The sequence below is a fragment of the Oncorhynchus gorbuscha genome, linkage group LG02, assembly GCF_021184085.1.
Source record: "Oncorhynchus gorbuscha isolate QuinsamMale2020 ecotype Even-year linkage group LG02, OgorEven_v1.0, whole genome shotgun sequence".
NCBI classification, from domain to species: Eukaryota; Metazoa; Chordata; class Actinopteri; order Salmoniformes; family Salmonidae; genus Oncorhynchus; species Oncorhynchus gorbuscha.
Genome location: NC_060174.1, coordinates 648,446 through 670,969, shown reverse-complemented (window position 1 = coordinate 670,969; position 22,524 = coordinate 648,446). Strand labels below are relative to the sequence as shown.

General features: G+C 45.4%; 1 protein-coding gene across 1 annotated transcript in view; it reads left to right on the top strand.

Annotated features, from left to right (window-relative positions):
* Positions 1-22,524, top strand: part of plcxd1 (phosphatidylinositol-specific phospholipase C, X domain containing 1) — a 61,722-nt gene that overhangs the window by 19,259 nt on the left and 19,939 nt on the right. Inside the window, exons 2-6 of the mRNA XM_046299467.1 lie at positions 3,561-3,690; positions 7,188-7,330; positions 8,946-9,074; positions 9,775-9,930; positions 17,756-17,936. Coding sequence (XP_046155423.1) covers positions 3,570-3,690; positions 7,188-7,330; positions 8,946-9,074; positions 9,775-9,930; positions 17,756-17,936 — 730 coding nt within the window. The 5' untranslated portion in view covers positions 3,561-3,569. The remainder of the gene's footprint in view (positions 1-3,560; positions 3,691-7,187; positions 7,331-8,945; positions 9,075-9,774; positions 9,931-17,755; positions 17,937-22,524) is intronic.

Here is a 22,524-nt window from a genome sequence, read left to right as displayed (position 1 = left end):
GTTTAAATGGCTGGCAGATGGACGGCTGACCTAGTTTAAATGGCTGGCAGATGGACGGCTGACCTAGTTTAAATGGCTGGCAGATGGACGGCTGACCTAGTTTAAATGGCTGGCAGATGGACGGCTGACCTAGTTTAAATGGCAGATGGACGGCTGACCTAGTTTAAATGGCAGATGGACGGCTGACCTAGTTTAAATGGCAGATGGACGGCTGACCTAGTTTAAATGGCTGGCAGATGGACGGCTGACCTAGTTTAAATGGCCGATGGACTGCTGACCTAGTTTAAATGGCTGGCAGATGGACGGCTGACCTAGTTTAAATGGCTGGCAGATGGACGGCTGACCTAGTTTAAATGGCTGGCAGATGGACGGCTGACCTAGTTTAAATGGCTGGCAGATGGACGGCTGACCTAGTTTAAATGGCTGGCAGATGGACGGCTGACCTAGTTTAAATGGCAGATGGACGGCTGACCTAGTTTAAATGGCAGATGGACGGCTGACCTAGTTTAAATGGCAGATGGACGGCTGACCTAGTTTAAATGGCAGATGGACGGCTGACCTAGTTTAAATGGCAGATGGACGGCTGACCTAGTTTAAATGGCTGGCAGATGGACGGCTGACCTAGATTAAATGGCAGATGGACGGCTGACCTAGTTTAAATGGCTGGCAGATGGACGGCTGACCTAGTTTAAATGGCAGATGGACGGCTGACCTAGTTTAAATGGCTGGCAGATGGACAGCTGACCTAGTTTAAATGGCAGGTGGACTGCTGACCTAGTTTAAATGGCAGGTGGACGGCTGACCTAGTTTAAATGGCTGGCAGATGGACGGCTGACCTAGTTTAAATGGCTGGCAGATGGACGGCTGACCTAGTTTAAATGGCTGGCAGATGGACGGCTGACCTAGTTTAAATGGCTGGCAGATGGACGGCTGACCTAGTTTAAATGGCAGATGGTCGGCTGACCTTAGAACTATTTAAAATACATAGAGGTCTCAGTCATTAGAGGGCAGTCAGTCATTAGAGGACAGTCCTGCATTAGAGGACAGTCGTTCATTAGTCATTAGAGGACAGTCCTGCATTAGAGGACAGTCAGTCATTAGAGGACAGTCAGTCATTAGAGGACAGTCGGTCATTAGAGGACAGTCGGTCATTAGAGGACAGTCGGTCATTAGAGGACAGTCGGTCATTAGAGGACAGTCGGTCATTAGAGGACAGTCGGTCATTAGAGGACAGTCGGTCATTAGAGGACAGTCCTGCATTAGAGGACAGTCCTGCATTAGAGGACAGTCCTGCATTAGAGGACAGTCAGTCATTAGAGGACAGTCAGTCATTAGAGGACAGTCAGTCATTAGAGGACAGTCAGTCATTAGAGGACAGTCAGTCATTAGAGGACAGTCCTGCATTAGAGGACAGTCCTGCATTAGAGGACAGTCCTGCATTAGAGGACAGTCCTGCATTAGAGGACAGTCGTTCATTAGTCATTAGAGGACAGTCCTGCATTAGAGGACAGTCAGTCATTAGAGGACAGTCGGTCATTAGAGGACAGTCGGTCATTAGAGGACAGTCATTCATTAGAGGACAGTCGGTCATTAGAGGACAGTCGGTCATTAGAGGACAGTCGGTCATTAGAGGACAGTTGGTCATTAGAGGACAGTCATTCATTAGAGGACAGTCATTCATTAGAGGACAGTCATTCAATAGAGGACAGTCCTGCATTAGAGGACAGTCCTGCATTAGAGGACAGTCCTGCATTAGAGGACAGTCATTCAATAGAGGACAGTCCTGCATTAGAGGACAGTCCTGCATTAGAGGACAGTCCTGCATTAGAGGACAGTCATTCATTAGTCATTAGAGGACAGTCCTGCATTAGAGGACAGTCAGTCATTAGAGGACAGTCAGTCATTAGAGGACAGTCGGTCATTAGAGGACAGTCGGTCATTAGAGGACAGTCGGTCATTAGAGGACAGTCGGTCATTAGAGGACAGTCGGTCATTAGAGGACAGTTGGTCATTAGAGGACAGTTGGTCATTAGAGGACAGTCATTCATTAGAGGACAGTCATTCATTAGAGGACAGTCATTCAATAGAGGACAGTCCTGCATTAGAGGACAGTCCTGCATTAGAGGACAGTCCTGCATTAGAGGACAGTCGTTCATTAGAGGACAGTCATTCAATAGAGGACAGTCCTGCATTAGAGGACAGTCCTGCATTAGAGGACAGTCATTCATTAGTCATTAGAGGACAGTCCTGCATTAGAGGACAGTCAGTCATTAGAGGACAGTCAGTCATTAGAGGACAGTCGGTCATTAGAGGACAGTCGGTCATTAGAGGACAGTCGGTCATTAGAGGACAGTCGGTCATTAGAGGAAAGTCATTCATTAGAGGACAGTCATTCATTAGAGGACAGTCATTCATTAGAGGACAGTCATTCATTAGAGGACAGTCATTCATTAGAGGACAGTCATTCATTAGAGGACAGGCATTCATTAGAGGACAGTCATTCATTAGAGGACAGTCCTGCATTAGAGGACAGTCCTGCATTAGAGGACAGTCCTGCATTAGAGGACAGTCGGTCATTAGTCATTAGAGGACAGTCAGTCATTAGAGGACAGTCATTCATTAGAGGACAGTCATTCATTAGAGGACAGTCATTCATTAGAGGACAGTCATTCATTAGAGGACAGTCATTCATTAGAGGACAGTCATTCATTAGAGGACAGTCATTCATTAGAGGACAGTCCTGCATTAGAGGACAGTCCTGCATTAGAGGACAGTCCTGCATTAGAGGACAGTCCTGCATTAGAGGACAGTCCTGCATTAGAGGACAGTCGGTCATTAGTCATTAGAGGACAGTCCTGCATTAGAGGACAGTCAGTCATTAGAGGACAGTCGGTCATTAGAGGACAGTCGGTCATTAGAGGACAGTCGGTCATTAGAGGACAGTCGGTCATTAGAGGACAGTCGGTCATTAGAGGACAGTCGGTCATTAGAGGACAGTCATTCATTAGAGGACAGTCATTCATTAGAGGACAGTCATTCATTAGAGGACAGTCCTGCATTAGAGGACAGTCCTGCATTAGAGGACAGTCCTGCATTAGAGGACAGTCCTGCATTAGAGGACAGTCATTCATTAGTCATTAGAGGACAGTCCTGCATTAGAGGACAGTCCTGCATTAGAGGACAGTCCTGCATTAGAGGACAGTCGGTCATTAGAGGACAGTCGGTCATTAGAGGACAGTCGGTCATTAGAGGACAGTCGGTCATTAGAGGACAGTCGGTCATTAGAGGACAGTCGGTCATTAGAGGACAGTCGTTCATTAGAGGACAGTCGTTCATTAGAGGACAGTCATTCATTAGAGGACAGTCATTCATTAGAGGACAGTCATTCATTAGAGGACAGTCATTCATTAGAGGACAGTCATTCATTAGAGGACATTAGAGGACAGTCCTGCATTAGAGGACAGTCAGTCATTAGTCATTAGAGGACAGTCCTGCATTAGAGGACAGTCAGTCATTAATTTCAGTACATTGTTTGATGAAATATAACTGTACATCTTTAGCACCCACAAATGTCTTCAGAGGTGGTGTCTGAAGTGCAGGTGTCTCTGAAGGAACTTCCCATGGACAGCTGGATGGATCACCTGCCCTGTGCTCTATGGGACGTTCCCCTGAGGAACCTAGCTATACCAGGTAAGACACCTTGATGGATCACCTGCCCTGTGCTCTATGGGACGTTCCCCTGAGGAACCTAGCTATACCAGGTAAGACAGCTGAATGAATCACCTGCCCTGTGCTCTATGGGACGTTCCCCTGAGGAACCTAGCTGTACCAGGTAAGACACCTTGATGGATCACCTGCCCTGTGCTCTATGGGACGTTCCCCTGAGGAACCTAGCTGTACCAGGTAAGACAGCTGAATGAATCACCTGCCCTGTGCTCTATGGGACGTTCCCCTGAGGAACCTAGCTGTACTGAACTGGTCTACTGTATCTACTATTAATTACTTCACCATAGCTTTTAAACACATTACAGTACTGCTGTTCTGCTGCATTCACACCACCACTTTAATTAGATGGCATTATGTCACAACACCAACACTTTAATCAGATGGCATTATGTCATTGTCATCAACTCTTTAATCAGATGGCATTATGTCATCAACTCTTTAATCAGATGGCATTATGTCACAACACCAACACTTTAATCAGATGACATTATGTCACCAACACTGATCAGATGACATTATGTCACCAACATCAACACTTTAATCAGATGACATTATGTCATCAACATCAACACTTTAATCAGATGACATTATGTCACAACACCAACACTTTAATCAGATGACATTATGTCATTATGTCACAACACCAACACTTTAATCAGATGGCATTATGTCATCAACACTTTAATCAGATGACATTATGTCACAACACTTTAATCAGATGGCATTATGTCATTATGTCATCAACTCTTTAATCAGATGGCATTATGTCACAACTCTTTAATCAGATGACATTATGTCACAACTCTAATCAGATGGCATTATGTCATTATGTCATCAACTCTTTAATCAGATGGCATTATGTCATTATGTCATCAACTCTTTAATCAGATGGCATTATGTCATCAACTCTTTAATCAGATGGCATTATGTCATTATGTCATCAACTCTTTAATCAGATGGCATTATGTCATTATGTCATCAACTCTTTAATCAGATGGCATTATGTCATTATGTCATCAACTCTTTAATCAGATGGCATTATGTCATTATGTCATCAACACTTTAATCAGATGGCATTATGTCATTATGTCATCAACTCTTTAATCAGATGGCATTATGTCATTATGTCATCAACTCTTTAATCAGATGGCATTATGTCATTATGTCATCAACTCTTTAATCAGATTGCATTATGTCATCAACTCTTTAATCAGATGTCATTATGTCATCAACTCTTTAATCAGATGTCATTATGTCACAACACTTTAATCAGATGGCATTATGTCATTATGTCATCAACTCTTTAATCAGATGGCATTATGTCATTATGTCATCAACTCTTTAATCAGATGGCATTATGTCATTATGTCATTATGTCACAACACTTTAATCAGATGGCATTATGTCATTATGTCATTATGTCACAACACTTTAATCAGATGGCATTATGTCATTATGTCATTATGTCACAACACTTTAATCAGATGGCATTATGTCATTATGTCATTATGTCACAACACTTTAATCAGATGGCATTATGTAATAATAATATAATAATATAACTACGTCTCTACCTACAACTTAACTATATATAATATATCCCATTTAGCAGACGCTTTTATCCAAAGCGACTTACAGTCATGTGTGCATACATTCTACGTATGGGTGGTCCCGGGAATCGAACCCACTACCCTGGCGTTACAAGCGCCATGCTCTACCAACTGAGCTACAGAAGGACCATGTCATTATGTCATCAACTCTTTAATCAGATGGCATTATGTCATCAACACTTTAATCAGATGGCATTATGTCATTATGTCATCAACACTTTAATCAGATGGCATTATGTCATTATGTCATCAACACTTTAATCAGATGGCATTATGTCATTATGTCATCAACACTTTAATCAGATGGCATTATGTCATTATGTCATCAACACTTTAATCAGATGGCATTATGTCACAACACTTTAATCAGATGGCATTATGTCATTTTGTCATCAACTCTTTAAACAAATGGCATTATGTCATCAACTCTTTAATCAGATGGCATTATGTCACAACACTTTAATCAGATGGCATTATGTCATTTTGTCATCAACTCTTTAATCAGATGGCATTATGTCATCAACTCTTTAATCAGATGGCATTATGTCATTATGTCATCAACTCTTTGATCAGATGGCATTATGTCACAACACTTTAATCAGATGGCATTATGTCATTATGTCACAACACTTTAATCAGATGGCATTATGTCATTATGTCACAACACTTTAATCAGATGTCATTATGTCATTATGTCATCAACTCTTTGATCAGATGGCATTATGTCATTATGTCATCAACTCTTTGATCAGATGTCATTATGTCATCAACTCTTTAATCAGATTGCATTATGTCATCAACTCTTTAATCAGATGGCATTATGTCATTATGTCATCAACACTTTCATCAGATGGCATTATGTCATTATGTCACAACACTTTAATCAGATGACATTATGTCATTATGTCATCAACTCTTTAATCAGATGGCATTATCTCACAACACCAACACTTTAATCAGATGACGTTATGTCACCAACACTGATCAGATGACATTATGTCACAACACTTTAATCAGATGACATTATGTCACAACACTTTAATCAGATGACATTATGTCACAACACTTTAATCAGATGGCATTATGTCATTATGTCATCAACTCTTTAATCAGATGGCATTATGTCATTATGTCATCAACACTTTAATCAGATGGCATTATGTCATTATGTCATCAACTCTTTAATCAGATGTCATTATGTCACAACACTTTAATCAGATGACATTATGTCACCAACACTGATCAGATGACATTATGTCACAACACTTTAATCAGATGACATTATGTCACAACACTTTAATCAGATGGCATTATGTCATTATGTCATCAACTCTTTAATCAGATGGCATTATGTCACAACTCTTTAATCAGATGACATTATGTCATTATGTCACAACACTTTAATCAGATGGCATTATGTCATCAACTCTTTAATCAGATGGCATTATGTCACAACACTTTAATCAGATTGCATTATGTCACCATCACTATAATCAGATGGCATTATGTCATCACTTTCCATTTCCCTTGTAGGGAAGTAAGGGATTTAATGAATAATAGGCCGCCTACTGTATGTTGTAACCTGGATCCTTAGGAACTGCATCCTTAGGGGCATCATATGGGTACTAGGCTGACACATGCCAGTGACCATACACTTAGGGGCATCATATGGGTACTAGGCTGACACATGCCAGTGACCATACACTTAGGGGCATCATATGGGTACTAGGCTGACACATGCCAGTGACCATACACTTAGGGGCATCATATGGGTACTAGGCTGACACATGCCAGTGACCATACACGTGTAATATCAGGCCCTATCTGTCTGTACCTTGATTCCCTGTTTAGGAAGCCATAATGCCATAACCTACTGTCTGGATAGGAGTGACCGCTCCCCTGTCGACCTGACCCAACCTGATTTGCTGCAGAAGCTGGACAAATACATGAAGCCCCTGATACGACCGTTTGTTTATAAATGGGCAGTTACACAGGTATGATTTTTAACAACTGATCAGGGGTGTCAAACTACATTTCTGGAGCACAATGTATGCAGGTTTTTAATCCTCGCTTGCACTTTATTGATCTATAAAGATCATTGATTAGTTAGGTACTCCCCTCATCTGGTTGGCTAGGTCTTAATTGGACACAAATTGAAACAAAATAACAAAAACCAGCAGAGACACAGCCCTCCAGGAATTGAGTTTGACCACCCTGACCTAGATGGCATAACACTTCTGGTGCAGACTTTACACCTGCTGGCAGGACATCTGGCCCTCGGTGGTGGCAGGACATCTGGCCCTCGGTGCTGGTAGGACATCTGGCCCTCGGTGGTGGCAGGACATCTGGCCCTCGGTGCTGGCAGGACATCTGGCCCTCGGTGCTGGCAGGACATCTGGCCCTCGGTGCTGGCAGTACATCTGGCCCTCGGTGCTGGCAGGACATCTGGCCCTCGGTGCTGGTAGGACATCTGGCCCTCGTGCTGGCAGGACATCTGGCCCTCGGTGCTGGCAGGACATCTGGCCCTCGATGGTGGCAGGACATCTGGCCCTCGGTGCTGGCAGGACATCTGGCCCTCGGTGGTGGCAGGACATCTGGCCCTCGGTGGTGGCAGGACATCTGGCCCTCGGTGGTGGCAGTACATCTGGCCCTCAGTGCTGGTTGGGTTAATAAAGTTGTTGATCTGATCATGTTGTCGATCTGATAATAATGTTGATCTGATTAAGTTGATCTGATAATGTTGTTGATCAGATAATAATGTCAATCGCATAATGTTTATGATCTGATAATGTAGATCTGATATTAATGTCGATCTGATAATGTAGATCTGATAATGTTGATGATCTGATAATGTTGATGATCTGATAATGTAGATCTGATAATGTTGACGATCTGATAATGTAGATCTGATAATGTTGATGATCTGATAATGTTGTTGCTCTGATAATGTAGATCTTATAATAATGTAGATCTGATAATAATGTCGATCTGATAATGTTGATGATCTGATAATAATGTCGATCTGATAATGTTGATGATCTGATAATGTAGATGATCTAATAATATTGTTGATCTGATAATGTTGATGATCTGATAATAATGTCGATCTGATAATGTTGATGATCTGATAATGTAGATGATCTGATAATGTAGATCTAATAATATTGTTGATCTGATAATGTTGATGATCTGATAATGTAGATGATCTAATAATATTGTTGATCTGATAATGTTGATGATCTGATAATATTGTTGATCTGATAATGTAGATGATCTAATAATATTGTTGATCTGATAATGTTGATGATCTGATAATGTTAATGATCTGATAATATTGTTGATCTGATAATGTAGATGATCTGATAATATTGTTGCTCTAATAATGTAGATGATCTAATAATATTGTTGATCTGATAATGTTGATGATCTGATAATGTTGATGATCTGATAATGTTGATGATCTGATAATAATGTCGATCTGATAATGTAGATGATCTAATAATAATAATAATAATAATATTGTTGCTCTGATAATGTAGCTGATCTGATAATGTTGATGATCTGATAATGTTGATGATCTGATAAAGTTAATCTGATAATATCCTATAGGAGGCGACAGTGAAGGAGCAGCTAGACTGTGGGGTCAGATATCTTGACCTGAGGATCGCACATCGACCCAACGACACCTCTACTGACCTGTACTTCTACCATGGAGTGTACACTACACTCACTGTAGAGGTATGATACTATGGAGTGTACACTATGCTCAATGTAGAGGTGTGATACTATGGAGTATACACTATGCTAAATGTAGAGGTGTGATACTACGGAGTGTACACTACGCTAAATGTAGAGGTGTGATACTACGGAGTGTACACTACGCTAAATGTAGAGGTGTGATACTAAGGAGTGTACACTATGCTCAATGTAGAGGTGTGATACTATGGAGTATACACTACACTCACTGTAGAGGTATGATACTATGGAGTGTACACTCACTGTAGAGGTGTGATACTATGGAGTGTACACTATGCTAAATGTAGAGGTGTGATACTACGGAGTGTACACTACGCTAAATGTAGAGGTGTGATACTACGGAGTGTACACTATGCTCAATGTAGAGGTGTTATACTACGGAGTGTACACTATGCTAAATGTAGAGGTGTGATTCTACCACAGAGTGTAGACTACATTCAATGTAGAGGTGTGATTCTACCACAGAGTGTAGACTACATTCAATGTTAAAGGTATAATCTGTCCTTCTATACTATAGTATAGTAGACATCCTGACAAGGGGCTACAGAGAGGGGTCGTACCATTAACTAGACTCCTGTTCTTCTCTGACAACCTTACGACATATACAAATAGGATTTGGGATATATCATTGATTTCAGATGTTACTGTGATTGTGTTACACCAGTTTGTCTGTTCTCCACAGACCGTTCTTCAGGAGATCAGATCCTGGCTAGATGTCCATTCTAGAGAGGTGGTTCTGCTGTCCTTCAGTCACTTCCTGGGTCTGAACCAGGACCTCCACACTGGACTTATATCCACCATCAGAAACATCTTCACCGCCAGGCTCTGTCCAACTACGGTAGGGACACCTCCAAGCACTGTCCAACTACGGTAGGGACACCTCCAAGCACTGTCCAACTACGGTAGGGACACCTCCAAGCACTGTCCAACTACGGTAGGGACACCTCCAAGCACTGTCCAACTACAGTAGGGACACCTCCAAGCACTGTCCAACTACGCTAGGGACACCTCCAAGCACTGTCCAACTACGCTAGGGACACCTCCAAGCACTGTCCAACTACGGTAGGGACACCTCCAAGCACTGTCCAACTACGGTAGGGACACCTCCAAGCACTGTCCAACTACGGTAGGGACACCTCCAAGCACTGTCCAACTGGTCACACCTCCAAGCACTGTCCAACTACGGTAGGGACACCTCCAAGCACTGTCCAACTACGGTAGGGACACCTCCAAGCACTGTCCAACTACGGTAGGGACACCTCCAAGCACTGTCCAACTACGGTAGGGACACCTCCAAGCACTGTCCAACTACGGTAGGGACACCTCCAAGCACTGTCCAACTACGGTAGGGACACCTCCAAGCACTGTCCAACTACGGTAGGGACACCTCCAAGCACTGTCCAACTACGGTAGGGACACCTCCAAGCACTGTCCAACTACGGTAGGGACACCTCCAAGCACTGTCCAACTACGGTAGGGACACCTCCAAGCACTGTCCAACTACGGTAGGGACACCTCCAAGCACTGTCCAACTACGGTAGGGACACCTCCAAGCACTGTCCAACTACGGTAGGGACACCTCCAAGCACTGTCCAACTACGGTAGGGACACCTCCAAGCACTGTCCAACTACGGTAGGGACACCTCCAAGCACTGTCCAACTACGGTAGGGACACCTCCAAGCACTGTCCAACTACGGTAGGGACACCTCCAAGCACTGTCCAACTACGGTAGGGACACCTCCAAGCACTGTCCAACTACGGTAGGGACACCTCCAAGCACTGTCCAACTACGGTAGGGACACCTCCAAGCACTGTCCAACTACGGTAGGGACACCTCCAAGCACTGTCCAACTACGCTAGGGACACCTCCAAGCACTGTCCAACTACGGTAGGGACCAAGCACTGTCCAACTACGGTAGGGACACCACCAAGCACTGTCCAACACTGTCACCACCAAGCACTGTCCAACTACGGTAGGGACACCTCCAAGCACTGTCCAACTACGGTAGGGACACCTCCAAGCACTGTCCAACTACGGTAGGGACACCTCCAAGCACTGTCCAACTACGGTAGGGACACCTCCAAGCACTGTCCAACTACGGTAGGGACACCTCCAAGCACTGTCCAACTACGGTAGGGACACCTCCAAGCACTGTCCAACTACGGTAGGGACACCTCCAAGCACTGTCCAACTACGGTAGGGACACCTCCAAGCACTGTCCAAGCACTGTGTCCAACTACGGTAGGACACCACCAAGCACTGTCCAACTACGGTAGGGACACCTCCAAGCACTGTCCAACTACGGTAGGGACACCTCCAAGCACTGTCCAACTACGGTAGGGACACCTCCAAGCACTGTCCAACTACGGTAGGGACACCTCCAAGCACTGTCCAACTACGGTAGGGACACCTCCAAGCACTGTCCAACTACGGTAGGGACACCTCCAAGCACTGTCCAACTACGGTAGGGACACCTCCAAGCACTGTCCAACTACGGTAGGGACACCTCCAAGCACTGTCCAACTACGGTAGGGACACCTCCAAGCACTGTCCAACTACGGTAGGGACACCTCCAGCACTGTCCAACTACGGTAGGGACACCTCCAGGACACCACCAAGCACTGTCCAACTAGTGTAGGGACACCTCCAGGCACTGTCCAACTACGGTAGGGACACCTCCAAGCACTGTCCAACTACGCTAGGGACACCTCCAGGCACTGTCCAACTACGCTAGGGACACCTCCAAGCACTGTCCAACTACGGTAGGGACACCTCCAAGCACTGTCCAACTACGGTAGGGACACCTCCAAGCACTGTCCAACTACGGTAGGGACACCTCCAGCACTGTCCAACTACGACACCTCCAAGCACCAACTACGGTAGGGACACCTCCAAGCACTGTCCAACTACGGTAGGGACACCTCCAAGCACTGTCCAACTACGGTAGGGACACCTCCAAGCACTGTCCAACTACGGTAGGGACACCTCCAAGCACTGTCCAACTACGGTAGGGACACCTCCAAGCACTGTCCAACTAGTGTAGGGACACCTCCAGGCACTGTCCAACTACGGTAGGGACACCTCCAGGCACTGTCCAACTACGCTAGGGACACCTCCAGGCACTGTCCAACTACGGTAGGGACACCTCCAAGCACTGTCCAACTACTGTAGGGACACCTCCAAGCACTGTCCAACTACGGTAGGGACACCTCCAAGCACTGTCCAACTACGGTAGGGACACCTCCAGGCACTGTCCAACTACTGTAGGGACACCTCCAAGCACTGTCCAACTACGGTAGGGACACCTCCAAGCACTGTCCAACTACGGTAGGGACACCTCCAAGCACTGTCCAACTACGGTAGGGACACCTCCAAGCACTGTCCAACTACGGTAGGGACACCTTCCGGTAGGGACACCTCCAAGCACTGTCCAACTACGGTAGGGACACCTCCAAGCACTGTCCAACTACGGTAGGGACACCTCCAAGCACTGTCCAACTACGGTAGGGACACCTCCAGGCACTGTCCAACTACGGTAGGGACACCTCCAAGCACTGTCCAACTACGGTAGGGACACCTCCAAGCACTGTCCAACTACGGTAGGGACACCTCCAAGCACTGTCCAACTACGGTAGGGACACCTCCAAGCACTGTCCAACTACGGTAGGGACACCTCCAAGCACTGTCCAACTACGGTAGGGACACCTCCAAGCACTGTCCAACTGTCCACGGTAGGGACACCTCCAAGCACTGTCCAACTACGGTAGGGACACCTCCAAGCACTGTCCAACTACGGTAGGGACACCTCCAAGCACTGTCCAACTACGGTAGGGACACCTCCAAGCACTGTCCAACTACGGTAGGGACACCTCCAAGCACTGTCCAACTACGGTAGGGACACCTCCAAGCACTGTCACTGTCCAACTACTGTAGGGACAGTGTAGGGACACCTCCAGGCACTGTCCAACTACGTAGGGACACCTCCAAGCACTGTCCAACTACGGTAGGGACACCTCCAAGCACTGTCCAACTACGGTAGGGACACCTCCAAGCACTGTCCAACTACGGTAGGGACACCTCCAAGCACTGTCCAACTACGGTAGGGACACCTCCAAGCACTGTCCAACTACGCTAGGGACACCTCCAAGCACTGTCCAACTACGCTAGGGACACCTCCAAGCACTGTCCAACTACGGTAGGGACACCTCCAAGCACTGTCCAACTACGGTAGGGACACCTCCAAGCACTGTCCAACTACGGTAGGGACACCTCCAAGCACTGTCCAACTACGGTAGGGACACCTCCAAGCACTGTCCAACTACGGTAGGGACACCTCCAAGCACTGTCCAACTACTGTAGGGACACCTCCAAGCACTGTCCAACTACGGTAGGGACACCTCCAAGCACTGTCCAACTACTGTAGGGACACCTCCAAGCACTGTCCAACTACGGTAGGGACACCTCCAAGCACTGTCCAACTACGGTAGGGACACCTCCAAGCACTGTCCAACTACTGTAGGGACACCTCCAAGCACTGTCCAACTACGGTAGGGACACCTCCAAGCACTGTCCAACTACGGTAGGGACACCTCCAGGCACTGTCCAACTACTGTAGGGACACCTCCAAGCACTGTCCAACTACGGTAGGGACACCTCCAGGCACTGTCCAACTAGTGTAGGGACACCTCCAAGCACTGTCCAACTACGGTAGAGACACCTCCAAGCACTGTCCAACTACGGTAGGGACACCTCCAGGCACTGTCCAACTACTGTAGGGACACCTCCAAGCACTGTCCAACTACGGTAGGGACACCTCCAAGCACTGTCCAACTACAGTAGGGACACCTCCAAGCACTGTCCAACTACAGTAGGGACACCTCCAAGCACTGTCCAACTACGCTAGGGACACCTCCAAGCACTGTCCAACTACTGTAGGGACACCTCCAAGCACTGTCCAACTATGGTAGGGACACCTCCAAGCACTGTCCAACTACTGTAGGGACACCTCCAAGCACTGTCCAACTACGGTAGGGACACCTCCAGGCACTATCCAACTACTGTAGGGACACCTCCAAGCACTGTCCAACTACGGTAGGGACACCTCCAAGCACTGTCCAACTACTGTAGGGACACCTTCAATGTTCCCTCTAATCTTTTTTGGCAATGAGCAAATTTCAGATCTGCTGAGCAACTTCCAGCGAGCGTTTACTGTGAACACTGAGGCTGGACCCTATTTAAGTTAGTTTTAACAGTGATCAAGTAGGCTACTGTGTCTATTTGATCATAATGTAGGGCCTACCATCAGAAACAATGGAGAAAATGCATCCCATAATATTTTAACATGGAAATAGCTGTTCTATCATTCAGCCTCTTGGAATTTTATTTGGATCCCCATTAACTGTTACAAAAGCAGCAGCTACTCTTCCTGGGGTTCACACAAAACATGACATAATACAGAACATTAATAGACCAGAACAAGAACACAACTAGCTGCTACGCCAAGCAGTTGATCAGACCCCAGCAGGATCAACCTGTTTATCCCGTCAAACAAGGAAGTGACTGAAAATGTTTTTGTACTGTGTTGTTTGATGCAAGAAACCACTTTACAAAATAAAAGCCCGCGCACATCTTAAAGGTAACATTGGAATCAAATAGAAAATCAAATGGTATTTGTCACATGCGTCGTAAATAACAGTTATAGACTAATAGTGAAAAGCTTACTTCCAGGTCCTTCCCCACAATGCAGAGAGAGACACCAAAGAAAAAATAAGAACACTAGGAAAAAATATCAATGAGTAATGATAACTTGGCTATATACACATGGTACCAGGTAATAACCTGGCTATGTACACAGGGTACCAGGTAATAACTTGGCTATATACACAGGGTACCAGGTGATGTGACGTTTTATCATTAATGTGATGACTGCTATTTATGAAATAATTACCTACTCTGTTTAATTATTACTCAAGTAAATTAATCACGTAGCAATTAACTCATTAGGAACTTGGGGCACCACGGGAAAAGTTGTTTAAAGAGTGACTATCTCCCGACTCAAACTCTAAAGATATACAGATATCTCTTACATCAATAACAGTCACATATTAATCATTACCTCATCAGTTAATTGTTTATTTCCTAACTAACTAAATAATCACACAGAATTACATAAACACGGTATTGGTTGTATTGATTACTAACATAATGTAATGAAAAGTCCCTAGTGGACTAACCCGATATGACAGCTTGTTACACAATGGAAAGGGGGTGGGGAAAGAAAGAGGGGGAGAGTGGACTTATCGTACATACAGTTAAAGTCGGAAGTTCAGATATACCTTAGCCAAATACATTTAAACTCGTTTTTCACAATTGCTGACATTTAATCCTAGCAAAAATTCCCTGTTTTAGGTCAGTCAGGATCGCCACTTTATTTTAAGAATGTGAAATAATAGTAGAGTGATTTATTTCAGCTTTTATTTCTTTCATCACATTCCCATTGGGTCAGAAGTTTACATACACTCAATTAGTATTTGGTAGCATTGCCTTTAAGTTGTTTAACTTGGGTCAAATGTTTCGGGTTGCCTTCCACAAGCTTCCCACAATAAGTTGGGTGATTTTTGGTTCATTCCTCCTGACAGAGCTGGTGAAACTGAGTCAGGTTTGTAGGCCTCCTTGCTTGCACATTTTCTATAGGATTGAGGTCAGGGCTTTGTGATGGCCACTCCAATACCTTGACTTTATTGTTCTTAAGCCATTTTGCCACAACTTTGGAAGTATGCTTGGGGTCATTGTCCATGTGGAAGACCCATTTGCGACCAAGCTTTAACTTCCTGACTGATGTCTTGAGATGTTGTGGCAGGGTAGCCTAGTGGTTAGAGCGTTGGACTAGTAACCGGAAGGTTGCAAGTTCAAACCCTCGAGCTGACAAGGTCCTTCTGTCGTTCTGCCCCTGAACAGGCAGTTAACCCGCTGTTCCTAGGCCATCATTGAAAATAAGAATTTGTTCTTAACTGACTTGCCTGGTTAAATAAAAAATATTCACCTAATTTTCCTACCTCGTGATGCCATCTATTTTGTGAAGTGCACCAGTACCTCCTGCAGAGAAGCACCCCCACAACATGATGCTGCCACCCCCGTGCTTCACCGTTGGGATGGTGTTCTTTGGCTTGCAAGCCTCCCTCTTTTTTTTCTCCAAACATAACAATGGTCATTATGGCCAAACAGTTATATTTTGTTTTATCAGACCAGAGCACATTTCTCCAAAAATAATGATCTTTGTCCCCATATGCAGTTGCAAACCGTAGTCTGGCTTTTTTAATGGTGGTTTTAGAGCATTGGCTTCTTCCTTGCTGAGCGGCCTTTCAGGTTATGTCGATATAGGACTTGTTTTACTGTGGATATAGATACTTTTGTACCTGTTTCCTCCAGCATCTTCATAAGATCATTTGCAGTTGTTCTGGGATTGATTTACATTTTTCGCACCAAAGTACGTTCATCTCTAGGATACAGAACGCGTCTGCTTCCTGAGCGGTATGAAGGCTGTGTGGTCCCATGGTGTTTATACTTGCATATTGTTGTTTGTACAGATGAACGTGGTACCTTCAGGCGTTTGGAAATTGCTCCCAAGGATGAACCAGACTTGTGGAGGTCTACAATTTTTTTTCTGAGGTCTTGGCTGATTTCTTTTGATTTACCCATTATGTCAAGCAAAGAGGCATTGAGTTTGAAGGTAGGCCTTGAAATACATCCACAGGTGCACCTGCAATTGACTCAAATTATGTCAATTAGCCTATCAGAAGCTTCTAAAGCCATGACATAATTTTCTGGAATTTACCAAACTGTTTAAAGGCACAGTCAACTTAGTTTATGTAAACTTCTGAACCATTGGAATTGTGAAACAGTGAGTTATGAGTGAAAATGATCTGTCTGTGTTGGAAAAATGACTTGTCTCAGGACATCTACTTTGTGCATAACTGACTTTCCAAAACGATAGTTTGTTAAGAAGAAATTTGTGGAGTGGTTGAATAATGACTCCAACCAAAGTGTATGTAAACTTCCAACTTCAACTGTATATAAAACCTTGCAGAAAACCTATACAACTTAGAAAAAAATATAAACTATTGCAACCAAGACTTAAAAAGCACAAGATGGAGGGATGTTGGAACATAACTGAAGAAATGACAGTTAATAAGACAATGCAACCAGTATAAACAAATGTATATCATTTATTATACAAGAGACGAAATTCACATTCTACAGCACACCAGCAGAGTCGTGTTTTTAAGTGTAAAACTAACATTGACTCAATAATCCATGAAACTTAAAAACTGGAAATCAACCAATCCCCCGTCGTTAACACAATGGAAAGGTCAAATTCTTTATTATCTAAATGTTGAAAGTGTGTGGGGCGACGGAGAGAAACAACATGGTGCAGTTTGACCCCATGTGGTGGAGAGCGCTGGAGATGGGGGTGTGGTCAGATGGGATGTCATGGATGTTTGTGTGCGTGCGTATGTTGTGTATTATAAAAATAATTACAACATTTTTACAAAAAATGTAAATATATAGTGTTACCACAATGTTTCCTAGCATGGCATGAGCCATACTTTCCCATGATTCCATTCCCTGATCCCAACATTCCCATGATCCTCTGTGTTCCAGGAAGTGGTGACGCTGAGGAACCTGTGGTCGTTGGGTTACCAGGTGATTGTCTCCTATGAGCACAGCATGGTCAGCCTCTATAGCGACCTTTGGCCTCACATCCCCTACTGGTGGGCCAACAAGTGTAAAGCCGAGGCTCTGATCGAGGAGTTCGAACACAGGAAACAACATGGCCGCCCAGGTAACCTGCAGATGGTTACATATTGCTATGAAATATTGTGCAGAGTAAAGATTATCTAACACTGCCAATCATATAGAAATAGAAGTGCTGCTGTGCACTTATAGGGGCCGAGGCAGACTATTTTATACGTCTTTCCCACGTACGCCTTTCCTACGCACGCCTTTCCTTTCCTACGCACGCCTTTCCTTTCCTACGCACGCCTTTCCTTTCCCACGCACGCCTTTCCTTTCCCACGCACGCCTTTCCTTTCCCCCACGCACGCCTTTCCTTTCCCACGCGCGCCTTGCCTTTCCCACGCGCGCCTTTCCCACGCGCGCCTTTCCTTTCCCACGCGCGCCTTTCCTTGCCTTTCCCACGCGCGCCTTTCCTTTCCTTTCCCACGCGCGCCTTTCCTTGCCTTTCCCCACGCGCGCCTTTCCTTGCCTTTGCCACGCGCGCCTTTCCTTGCCTTTGCCACGCGCGCCTTTCCTTGCCTTTGCCACGCGCGCCTTTCCTTGCCTTTGCCACGCGCGCCTTTCCTTGCCTTTGCCACGCGCGCCTTTCCTTGCCTTTCCCACGCGCGCCTTTCCTTGCCTTTCCCACGCGCGCCTTTCCTTGCCTTTCCCACGCGCGCCTTGCCTTGCCTTTCCCACGCGCGCCTTGCCTTGCCTTTCCCACGCGCGCGCGCCTATCCTTTCCCACGCGCGCGCGCCTATCCTTTCCCGCGCGCGCCCTTTCCTTGCCTTTCACGCGCGCGCCTTGCCTTTCCCACGCGCGCGCGCCCTTTCCTTTCCCCGCGCGCGCCTTGCCTTTCCCCCGCGCGCGCGCGCCTTCCTTTCCCACGCGCGCGCGCCCTGCGCCTTTCCCCCGCGCGCGCGCCTATCCTTTCCCGCGCGCGCGCCTGTCCTTTCCCACGCGCGCGCGCCTATCCTTTCCTACGCGCGCGCGCCTATCCTTTCCTACGCGCGCGCGCCTATCCTTTCCTACGCGCGCGCGCCTATCCTTTCCTACGCGCGCCTATCCTTTCCTACGCGCGCGCGCCTATCCTTTCCTACGCGCGCGCGCCTATCCTTTCCTACGCGCGCGCGCCTATCCTTTCCTACGCGCGCGCGCCTATCCTTTCCTACGCGCGCCTATCCTTTCCTACGCGCACGCCTATCCTTTCCTACGCGCGAACAGTTAAACGCTCTTATGGGATTTCCCCTCACACTGAACAGTAAAACAGTTAAACGCTCTGATGGGATTTCCCCTCGTACTGAACAGTAAAACGCTCTTATGGGATTTCCCCGTACTGAACAGTTAAACGCTCTTATGGGATTTCCCCTCATACTGAACAGTAAAACAGTTAAACGCTCTTATGGGATTTCCCCTGTACTGAACAGTAAAACAGTTAAACGCTCTTATGGGATTTCCCCTGTACTGAACAGTAAAACGTTCTTATGGGATTTCCCCCGTACTGAACAGTAAAACGTTCTTATGGGATTTCCCCCGTACTGAACAGTAAAACAGTTAAACGCTCTGGTGGGATTTCCCCCGTACTGAACAGTAAAACGCTCTTATGGGATTTCCCCTGTACTGAACAGTAAAACAGTTAAACGCTCTTATGGGATTTCCCCTGTACTGAACAGTTAAACGCTCTTATGGGATTTCCCCCGTACTGAACAGTTAAACGCTCTTATGGGATTTCCCCTCATACTGAACAGTAAAACAGTTAAACGCTCTTATGGGATTTCCCCTCGTACTGAACAGTAAAACAGTTAAACGCTCTTATGGGATTTCCCCTCGTACTGAACAGTTAAACACTCTTATGGGATTTCCCCTCGTACTGAACAGTTAAACGCTCTTATGGGATTTCCCCTCGTACTGAACAGTTAAACACTCTTATGGGATTTCCCCTCGTACTGAACAGTTAAACGCTCTTATGGGATTTCCCCCTTACTGAACAGTTAAACGCTCTTATGGGATTTCCCCTGTACTGAACAGTAAAACGTTCTTACGGGATTTCCCCCGTACTGAACAGTAAAACAGTTAAACGCTCTGGTGGGATTTCCCCCGTACTGAACAGTAAAACAGTAAAACGCTCTTATGGGATTTCCCCCGTACTGAACAGTAAAACAGTTAAACGCTCTGATGGGATTTCCCCCGTACTGAACAGTAAAACAGTAAAACGCTCTTATGGGATTTCCCCTCGTACTGAACAGTAAAACAGTAAAACGCTCTTATGGGATTTCCCCCGTACTGAACAGTTAAACGCTCTTATGGGATTTCCCCCGTACTGAACAGTAAAACAGTTCAACGCTCTTATGGGATTTCTCCCGTTCTGAACAGTTAAACGCTCTTATGGGATTTCCCCCGTACTGAACAGTAAAACAGTAAAACGCTCTTATGGGATTTCCCCCGTACTGAACAGTAAAACGCTCTTATGGGATTTCCCCTCGTACTGAACAGTAAAACAGTAAAACGCTCTTATGGGATTTCCCCTCGTACTGAACAGTAAAACAGTAAAACGCTCTTATGGGATTTCCCCCGTACTGAACAGTAACAGTTAAACGCTCTTATGGGATTTCCCCTCGTACTGAACAGTAAAACGCTCTTATGGGATTTCCCCCGTACTGAACAGTAAAACAGTTAAACGCCCTTATGGGATTTCCCCTCGTACTGAACAGTAAAACGCTCTTATGGGATTTCCCCCGTACTGAACAGTAAAACAGTTAAACGCTCTGATGGGATTTCCCCTCGTACTGAACAGTAAAACAGTTAAACGCTCTTATGGGATTTCCCCTCGTTCTGAACAGTTAAACGCTGAACAACAGTAAAACAGTTAAACGCTCTTATGGGATTTCCCCCGTACTGAACAGTTAAACGCTCATGGGATTTCCCCCGTACTGAACAGTAAAACAGTTAAACGCTCTGATGGGATTTCCCCTCGTACTGAACAGTAAAACAGTTAAACGCTCTTATGGGATTTCCCCTCGTTCTGAACAGTTAAACGCTCTGATGGGATTTCCCCCGTACTGAACAGTAAAACAGTTAAACGCTCTTATGGGATTTCCCCCGTACTGAACAGTTAAACGCTCTGATGGGATTTCCCCCGTACTGAACAGTAAAACAGTTAAACGCTCTAATTTCCCCGTAAACAGTAAAACAGTTAAATGCTCTTATGGGATTTCCCCCGTACTGAACAGTTAAACGCTCTTATGGGATTTCCCCCGTACTGAACAGTAAAACAGTTAAACGCTCTTATGGGATTTCCCCCGTACTGAACAGTAAAACGCTCTGATGGGATTTCCCCCGTACTGAACAGTTAAACGCTCTTATGGGATTTCCCCTCGTACTGAACAGTAAAACAGTTAAATGCTCTTATGGTATTTCCCCCGTACTGAACAGTTAAACGCTCTTGTGGGATTTCCCCCATACTGAACAGTAAAACGCTCTTATGGGATTTCCCCTCGTACTGAACAGTAAAACAGTTAAACGCTCTTATGGGATTTCTCCCGTACTGAACAGTTAAACGCTCTTATGGGATTTCCCCCGTACTGAACAGTAAAACAGTTAAACGCTCTTATGGGATTTCCCCCGTACTGAACAGTAAAACAGTAAAACGCTCTTATGGGATTTCCCCTCGTACTGAACAGTAAAACAGTTAAACGCTCTTATGGGATTTCCCCTGTACTGAACAGTAAAACGCTCTTATGGGATTTCCCCGTAAACAGTAACAGTTAAACGCTCTTATGGGATTTCCCCGTACTGAACAGTTAAACGCTCTTATGGGATTTCCCTGAACTGAACAGTTAAACGCTCTCTTATGGGATTTCCCCGTACTGAACAGTAAAACAGTTAAACGCTCTTATGGGATTTCCCCCGTACTGAACAGTAAAACGCTCTTATGGGATTTCCCCCGTACTGAACAGTTAAACGCCCTTATGGGATTTCCCCCGTACTGAACAGTAAAACAGTTAAACGCTCTGATGGGATTTCCCCTCGTACTGAACAGTAAAACAGTTAAACGCTCTTATGGGATTTCCCCTCGTTCTGAACAGTTAAACGCTCTGATGGGATTTCCCCCGTACTGAACAGTAAAACAGTAAAACGCTCTTATGGGATTTCCCCCGTACTGAACAGTAAAACAGTTAAACGCTCTTATGGGATTTCCCCCGTACTGAACAGTTAAACGCTCTTATGGGATTTCCCCTCGTACTGAACAGTAAAACGCTCTTATGGGATTTCCCCCGTACTGAACAGTTAAACGCTCATGGGATTTCCCCCGTACTGAACAGTAAAACAGTTAAACGCTCTGATGGGATTTCCCCTCGTACTGAACAGTAAAACAGTTAAATGCTCTGATGGGATTTCCCCCGTACTGAACAGTAAAACAGTAAAACGCTCTTATGGGATTTCCCCCGTACTGAACAGTTAAACGCTCTTATGGGATTTCCCCTCGTACTGAACAGTAAAACGCTCTTATGGGATTTCCCCCGTACTGAACAGTTAAACGCTCTCATGGGATTTCCCCGTACTGAACAGTAAAACAGTTAAACGCTCTGATGGGATTTCCCCTCGTACTGAACAGTAAAACAGTTAAATGCTCTGATGGGATTTCCCCCGTACT